Raw genomic sequence first — 9,253 nt, forward strand, 5'->3', positions numbered from 1 at the left:
AAATTTGTCTTTATGAATGTTTTAACAAAGATACTCACTTGACAAACTCACCTTTTCTTCGCACAAACGAAACTAAGGCTGCGTTCCAATCGGCATGATTAATGCTTTCAGAGGGCACTTCGAAGGGAGAATAATTTCGAGGGCCACGCTGCTATATAGTTTCAAACTGAATTTGTAATAAAAAAAAATATTTAAAGGCGAATTAGGTAAGATCTAAGCACCACAACTTTAACTCTTCTAAATCACTCAAAGTGGATGGTGAAATCTTCGAAAATATTAGGGCATAGGGTCGATAACTCTGAATAGAACACATCCCAAACTAACAACGACCTATGCCTCTAACCACAGGTGAAGAGCTGTTGTTCCAACGACACAAGTTTGCGATGCAGTTTGCGAATGTTCGTTTGAACTATGGTTTCGGGAAACACTGAATCGTTAAACTATGTTGGTAACGACAGAACTTGCAACCATAGTTGGCTAACGATGCTTTTGGGAAACGCACCCCAGATTAACGTTGGTTTTGGGGTTTTATTCATTTTTCACCCAAAAATGAAAATTCTTTCATCTTTAAAAGCACAAATTAAAAAAAAAATTATAATAATCACTGACTGTCATTCATTGAAATTCCTGGTCGCCAAAACTTAGAAGATACAAAAATGTTATAAAATGCCTTGAGCATGCATCATATGCTAGAACAAAAACACGTTTGAGCTTCTGTGTTTACTAAATGTGACCCTGGACCACAAAACCAGTCATAAGGGTCAATTTTTGAAATCTGAATAAATAAGCTTTCCATTGATGTATGGTTTGTTATGATAGGACAATATTTGGCCGAGATACAACTGTTTGAAAATCTGGAATCTGAGGGTGCAAAAAATCAAAATATTGAGAAAATCGCCTTTAATGTTGTCCAAATTAAGTTCTTAGCAATGCATATTACTAATCAAAAATTAAGTTTTAATATATTTACGGTAGGAAATTTACAAAATATCTTGATGGAACATGATCTTTACTTAATATCCTATTTTTGGCATAAAAGAAAAATCAATAATTTTGACCCATACAATGTATTTTTGGCTATTGCTACAAATATACCCCAGCGACTTAAGACTGGTTTTGTGCTCCAGGGTCACAAATGTTATATGTTCTATGTATGTGTGTCAATCATTGTTTGGATGTAAAATCTATTCCTTCCTTGACTCCTTGGAAGTTTTGGATACCTGGGACTTTCAATGAAGGGGCAGAAATCTTCAGTAAACAGTTCTTCAGTTTCAGTAAACATCTTAATTTGTGTTTCGAAGATGAACTAAAGTCTTATGTAACGACATTAGGGCGTGTAAATGATGACAGAATTTTTTCATTTTTGGTTGAATCATTTAAATCAGTTGATGATATCAACCAATGGGGTTCATCATCTGGTAGCTATTGAATTCAATTCTTTCATAAACCATATGTCCATTTGACATTTTAAACATGCTGTTTGTATACTGACTGGCTTTTACAGGTCAGAGTGATGAACGATCTAGGCCAGAGGCGGAGGAGCGACTCACCCCTGAGGATGTGTTCAGTCCCAACACTGACCAGTCTGCCCCACTCCTGCAGGGAGAGCAGATTCCTTCAGCCCACAGGGACAAAGCTGAGGATGATCAACCACCTTCCCTTGTGAATGAAGAAGACAGTATAGAGGAGAAAGACAAACCCCCAACCGACCCCAACAACAATAATACCTCTCTAGAAATCACACGAGATGCCAACGATGGAGAAATACCTGAGGAGAATTATTGCTCAGATGAAATTGCCGTGGTGCTGGTTGACAACTCGAGTCCCTCGGCCCACCTGGACGAGAGTGATACGGTGAAGATCATAATCACAATGAGCTGTGACCCACAGACGGCAGCCGAACTGGAGGAGTCCGTCAAACAGAGCATCTTAGAGTCAGCTCAGTCCCACCTGGGAGAATCCGACTGTCCTGTCAAAATTCCTGTCATCACCTTCGATTCGCCTCACGAAGTGGAGGAACCCTCTGCAGGTGATGAAAAAGAAGGTACACCTGTTGCAGGAGACAGCTCTGTTCAGGAGAAGTCCGAACATTAAGACAGTCTTCTTGCCAAAGAGCCAATCAGTTCTGACTCTGCTCAAGAATACAAAGAAATAGAGAACAATGAGCTTGAGATGCCCAACCTGAGCCCCCAAGTGACCAAAAATAACTCCTCAGGCATTGATGTGAACTCCTACACTGAGGAAAATGACCCAGCTGAGCTTAAAGTGGATGTTGATGGATTCTTGCAAATTCCGGCAGTGTATATGAGGTGGACTCTGAGTGGAAGATCACATGCTAGGGGACTCAGTATCGACAGTGGACGAGACGCTGTCCTCATTAGCCATAGAGCTAAAGATAAGCTCGGTACAATGACCTCCTCTAAATCAGACTTAGAAGCCAAGGAGGGACAGATACCCAATGAGTCCAACTTTGTTGAGTTTGTGTCTTTGCTGGAGTCAATCAATAGCGCCAGATTTGGGGGAGGAAATGAGGCTGAGAAGGAGAATGAAGAGCGAAATGGTGAGTGCTGATTTATGCATGACACTGGATTTAATATCTTTACTCATAACAGCTCCTCAGGCATTGATGTGAACTCCTACACTGAGGAAAATGACCCAGCTGAGCTTAAAGTGGATGTTGATGGATTCTTGCAAATTCCGGCAGTGTATATGAGGTGGACTCTGAGTGGAAGATCACATGCTAGGGGACTCAGTATCGACAGTGGACGAGACGCTGTCCTCATTAGCCATAGAGCTAAAGATAAGCTCGGTACAATGACCTCCTCTAAATCAGACTTAGAAGCCAAGGAGGGACAGATACCCAATGAGTCCAACTTTGTTGAGTTTGTGTCTTTGCTGGAGTCTATCAATAGCACCAGATTTGGGGGAGGAAATGAGGCTGAGAAGGAGAATGAAGAGCGAAATGGTGAGTGCTGATTTATGCATGACACTGGATTTAATATCTTTACTCAAACTAATGGTCCAACTCTTTTCAGAGCAAAGTATGATGGTGGAGAAGAACTTGGATGTGTCAGAATCCAAAGGACAACAACAGGAGCGTCCAAATCCCCCAAACAGTCTGGCTACAGACACAATGAAAACCATTCCAGAAACGTTCATTCCTATTGTCTCTCCAGAGAGGTGGGCATTATTATACCATCTGGCATACTGTAAATTGCGTTGGATAAACGCATCTGCTAAATGACTGCTGCTATTTACTTTCTATTTAAACCCGAACGGAAGCATGATATTTTTACAAATAGAGAATAGATTAAAACAATTATTGTTGTTGTTGTTATTAATAATAATAACAATACTAAAATATAATAATATGTACATACTGTACACATTACTGTTCAAAATTTTTGGTCAGTTGAACCTTTAAAAAAAATTAATTATTTTAATTAGCAAGGACCGAGACACTAAAGGTACATGGTGATAAAAAAATGGGATGGGAGGAAAATTTGTATTTCAATGCTTTTGTATTCTCGTTCCCCTGAGAAACTATAGATTCGCAAAACTTTTGTAATGTAAATAACATAAGTTTGGAGGACAAACAATGTTTTGCAAGTAAATGCAAAGTTTCTTGCAAGAATGAAACACTTCTGTGAGCGAATGCCAAAGTTTTTGCGAGTGAACGCAAAAGCATTGAAATATCATTTTCCTTTTCAAATAAATGCTGTTGTTTTGAACTTTCTATTCATTAATAAATCTTGAAAAAATGTATCATGGTTTCCACAAAAATATTATGCAGCACAACTGTTTTCCACCATGAAAATAATTTTTCAAGCAAATCAGCATTTGAGAATGATTTCCGAAGGATCATGTGACACTGAAGACTGGAGTAAAGACTGCTGAAAATTCAGATTTGCAATCACAGAAAAAAAAAGAAAAAAAAGTATATTCAAATTAGGGTTGCACAATTAATCGCGATTACAATTACGGATGCCACAATTATGCAATCATTTAAAGCAGCAATTAATCGTTCAAAGTCCACTTATGTTATTCTGCGTGCTTACGATGTGTTTGTTTTCTTTCTACAGGTTATCTTAAGGGTTTTTCCACTGTTTTAATTTTAGTATTAATATAACATTATAATAACATGTATATTTTTACTTTTTTATTTAATAAAGAAGAAACCAAACCAATATATAGTTGACATTTGTGGCTTAATACTATAAAAAGCTATAAAAGTGTTTCAGTTAAAGTGTTTTCAGCTTGTTTATTTTCATCTAAAAATATGGCATGCAGTTGATTCAAACAATGGTATAAACATCATTCAATGTAAATTGTGATAATCGTAATTAATAATCGCAATTTCACTATTTGAATTAGGTCTGCATGATTATGACAAAAATCATAATTGTAGTCATAATCATGCAGCCCTAATTCAAATAGAAAACACTAACTTAAAAAGTTATTACAATTTCACAATATTGCTGTTTTTACTGTATTTTTGTTCAAATAAATGCAACCTTGGTGAGCATTAGAGACTTTCAAAAAATACAATTTCTGAATGGTAGTGTGTGTACCCGCCTCATATAAAAAACAACAGTTATTAATACAAATTCACTTTTTATGGTTAACATTCTTTTTGTCCTCACAGTCCACAGACAGATAAGGAGAGGGACCCTGATTATGATTCTCTACCCTCACAAACGTCCCAGTCGGAGAGCTCCATGCTTCAGGTCATCTGTAGACCAGAGGCTACATCCAAAGAGGAGGCTTACACTTTTCACACTGTTCACAGTGAGTACAGTGGACAGACAACAATGACAGACACAACTGTAGTGCATTATGTGCAATGTCATATCTATCTGGTGTTTGTGCATGTAGAGCTGGGCTTTTAACATGTACAATATATACAGGAGAGAGACCTCGGAAACTGTACAATGAAAGAGCTCTAAACTTACCCCTTGGTGCCGAGCTCATCACGGGAAACATATGGTGCAGTATCCTATTCCACTTCTCTTTTACAATCACATCAATTAATATTAAATCAAAATTAAGTTAAGAATAAAAACAGCTGGTAGAGAGTTGCAATGTCACCATCTCTCCATTAGTGATCTCCTCTCCACATCCTCAAGCTCTGAGGGCCAGGATGGGTTAGTGGGAGGTCCTTCTGAATGCCCCTTCCAGCGGCGCATCCTTCCAACACACCGACTCCGGCCCAGGAGAACCCATCCGGAAATCTTCCAGGTATAGAATCCCTTTTTTCCACATATTAAGCTGACACTGACATAACACAATAGAAATACATAGAAAGCATTGATAGTTTGTTGTAGGATAGTTCACTCAAAATGTAATATTCAGTCACAACATTTACTCACCATTTGAGGGCTTAAATATTTCTCATGCACAGGAGGAGGACTCCTTAGATGAATTGTCCGAGACATCAACCCAAGAGAAACCCTCAAGAAAGCTGTACTACAAACTAAAGGTTTTTCCTGGGAAATGGGTGAACATATTGTACGATCGCCTAACCTTGATTGCATTATTAGACAGGTGAGTGTGACACTGAAAGTGTTGGGATCCTTTTTAGATATTGCATTGCTATTCAAATAACACAGGAATAGAAAGATGCGCATTGTTTTTGCAGGAACGAGGATATGACTGAGAACATGGTAGCTGTATTCTTAGCTTTCTTGGTGGCTTTTCTGGGGTTTGTGCTTTTAAATGAGGGCTGTTTCAAAGACATCTGGGTCTTTCAGTTCTTAAATTGTGATAATCGTAATTAATAATCGCAATTTCACTATTTGAATTAGGTCTGCATGATTATGACAAAAATCATAATTGTAGTCATAATCATGCAGCCCTAATTCAAATAGAAAACACTAACTTAAAAAGTTATTACAATTTCACAATATTGCTGTTTTTACTGTATTTTTGTTCAAATAAATGCAACCTTGGTGAGCATTAGAGACTTTCAAAAAATACAATTTCTGAATGGTAGTGTGTGTACCCGCCTCATATAAAAAACAACAGTTATTAATACAAATTCACTTTTTATGGTTAACATTCTTTTTGTCCTCACAGTCCACAGACAGATAAGGAGAGGGACCCTGATTATGATTCTCTACCCTCACAAACGTCCCAGTCGGAGAGCTCCATGCTTCAGGTCATCTGTAGACCAGAGGCTACATCCAAAGAGGAGGCTTACACTTTTCACACTGTTCACAGTGAGTACAGTGGACAGACAACAATGACAGACACAACTGTAGTGCATTATGTGCAATGTCATATCTATCTGGTGTTTGTGCATGTAGAGCTGGGCTTTTAACATGTACAATATATACAGGAGAGAGACCTCGGAAACTGTACAATGAAAGAGCTCTAAACTTACCCCTTGGTGCCGAGCTCATCACGGGAAACATATGGTGCAGTATCCTATTCCACTTCTCTTTTACAATCACATCAATTAATATTAAATCAAAATTAAGTTAAGAATAAAAACAGCTGGTAGAGAGTTGCAATGTCACCATCTCTCCATTAGTGATCTCCTCTCCACATCCTCAAGCTCTGAGGGCCAGGATGGGTTAGTGGGAGGTCCTTCTGAATGCCCCTTCCAGCGGCGCATCCTTCCAACACACCGACTCCGGCCCAGGAGAACCCATCCGGAAATCTTCCAGGTATAGAATCCCTTTTTTCCACATATTAAGCTGACACTGACATAACACAATAGAAATACATAGAAAGCATTGATAGTTTGTTGTAGGATAGTTCACTCAAAATGTAATATTCAGTCACAACATTTACTCACCATTTGAGGGCTTAAATATTTCTCATGCACAGGAGGAGGACTCCTTAGATGAATTGTCCGAGACATCAACCCAAGAGAAACCCTCAAGAAAGCTGTACTACAAACTAAAGGTTTTTCCTGGGAAATGGGTGAACATATTGTACGATCGCCTAACCTTGATTGCATTATTAGACAGGTGAGTGTGACACTGAAAGTGTTGGGATCCTTTTTAGATATTGCATTGCTATTCAAATAACACAGGAATAGAAAGATGCGCATTGTTTTTGCAGGAACGAGGATATGACTGAGAACATGGTAGCTGTATTCTTAGCTTTCTTGGTGGCTTTTCTGGGGTTTGTGCTTTTAAATGAGGGCTGTTTCAAAGACATCTGGGTCTTTCAGTTCTGCCTGGTCATTGCTAGCTGTCAGTATTCCTTGCTGAAGGTACCCCGTTCCTCATTTTACAGCCTGTTTTTGCTGAAAATGAATCTACTGCTTGTCTGCCTGCTAAAGCCTCTTATGTTTTATAGCGTGTTCAGCCAGATGCGGCTTCACCTACTCATGTGAGTTTACTAGAGAAGAATTCAAGTAAATTTCATATCATTTTTATTTTTAACAGGATGAAGAAAGCTGATACAAACAGCCTATTTTTTTTTTTACAGGGCCATAACCAAATTGTCATCTACAGTCGTGCTGCATATTTCTGTATGTTCTGTGGCCTTATTTGGATTTTGGAGATAGTATTGAGAACACCAGACCTCCCTGTGTCCACCGTCTATGGCATCACAATAGTAACGTCAGATGCCCTTCAGTACCTGCAAGACATTATAGTCGGTATGTGATTTTCTGCATTGAAACATACAGTATGTTTGAAAAATTACAGATGGACATACATGTAGTCAAACTTGATGTTGATCTGATCTTTACAGGGTTTACATACTGCTTTCCAGTAACATTCCTTCTTGGCCTCTTTCCACAAATCAACACATTTGTTATATACTTTTTAGAACAAATCGACATGCACTTTTTTGGAGGTACAGGTCTGTATCCATGCAAAATAATTTTTGGACACTTTTTGTCAAAACATAGATAAATAAAAATGCTTCTAACTCAGAACGGGAGGAAACAAATGTTTCTGATTTCTGCTTAGCTGCAACTGGGCTCCCATCTGCCGCGTACTGCATCGTACGGAGTCTTATAGCGCTATCTTTACTCTACGGATTCTGTCTTGGCGCTTTGAAGGTAAGATCTGTTGGAATTATGTATTTTGACAACATGCATTTAATCTGCTGGAATAAAATGATGCAGTATACTTCAAAAATGAGTAAGCTCATCGCTACTAGTTACTAGTAACTAGTTTATTTTTTAATGCAATACAAGATAGATTATACGTTTGTAATGGCAATGGCATCTTCTGTGTAGGAGCCTTGGGATGAACAGCATATTCCAGCACTTTTCTCTGGTTTCTGTGCCCTGCTAGTGGTCCTGTCCTATCATCTTAGTCGACAAAGCAGTGATCCATCTGTGTTCTTGTAAGAACATTGGGCACTTTCCACAGATCATTTAGTTAGGAACATTTTGAACTGCTGCCGTACCTTGAAGTCCTCAAAATATGTCAATGCTCAGAAACCAAACACTGTTTGTAAGCACATATTTTTTTGTTTGTTTGTTTGATTTTTATCTCAGCTCATTGATTAAATCCAAGCTGATGCCATCACTTGGACATGGTGAGGAAGAGGAGGAGGAAATATCTGCTGAGAGCACAGACCCTCTTCAAGAGAAACTCAGAGGCTCAGTGGTGGGTACCTTTATTCACTTAATATTCAGAAATGGTCTTTTATTTCACCTGAGAATTGACAAGAGTAATCAGATGTACACTACTGTTCAAAGGTTTGGAGTCGAAGAAAAAAAAAAAAAGTTTTTGAAAGAAGCCTTTTATGTCTCTCATGTATTTGATTTAAAAGATAGCTAAAACAGTAGTATTGTGAAATATTATTACAATTTAAAATAAGTGTTTTCTATTTGAATATACTTTAAAATGTAATTTATTCCTGTTGGGGATGTTCATTTCGGTTATTTTTCCTAACCGACAACCGACGCTCGTTAACCGATTATTAACCGTTAACCGACAAGATTATTTTAAATTCGAATTTAATTAAATTAGAAAGGATACGTGTCTGTGACCCGTTAAAAAATACTAACATTTGTTTCCCGGGGATTAATTTTACATGCGCAAAAAGCAGCAAACAACAGAACATGAGGATTCACACGGTCTTCATATCACATCACGCACCTGCAGCGCTTCTACGAGCGAAGAAAAACATAATAAAGCTAGGCTATAGGCCTATATAGCCTATATAACGATAAATAGGCCTATACGAGAAATATATTTTTACATAAATAATAAATTAAGAAAACGAAAGAAAAACTGTGCAACAAGTAGCCTAGTATTCAGAGTTCCAGTTCATTTTTGTG

General features: G+C 38.0%; 1 protein-coding gene across 1 annotated transcript in view; it reads left to right on the forward strand.

The window, feature by feature from the left end:
- Window positions 1–9,253, forward strand: part of LOC107676602 (pecanex-like protein 2) — a 28,993-nt gene that overhangs the window by 6,477 nt on the left and 13,263 nt on the right. Inside the window, 13 exon segments of the mRNA XM_016471181.1 lie at window positions 1,505–2,560; window positions 3,036–3,180; window positions 4,646–4,788; window positions 4,908–4,986; window positions 5,103–5,238; window positions 5,402–5,544; window positions 7,069–7,222; window positions 7,309–7,341; window positions 7,441–7,612; window positions 7,708–7,818; window positions 7,929–8,020; window positions 8,201–8,310; window positions 8,465–8,576. Of these exon segments, the coding sequence (XP_016326667.1) occupies window positions 1,505–2,560; window positions 3,036–3,180; window positions 4,646–4,788; window positions 4,908–4,986; window positions 5,103–5,238; window positions 5,402–5,544; window positions 7,069–7,222; window positions 7,309–7,341; window positions 7,441–7,612; window positions 7,708–7,818; window positions 7,929–8,020; window positions 8,201–8,310; window positions 8,465–8,576 (2,486 nt within the window).

Source organism: Sinocyclocheilus anshuiensis, unplaced genomic scaffold (genome assembly GCF_001515605.1).
Source record: "Sinocyclocheilus anshuiensis isolate Anshui unplaced genomic scaffold, SAMN03320099.WGS_v1.1 scaffold204, whole genome shotgun sequence".
NCBI lineage: Eukaryota > Metazoa > Chordata > Actinopteri > Cypriniformes > Cyprinidae > Sinocyclocheilus > Sinocyclocheilus anshuiensis.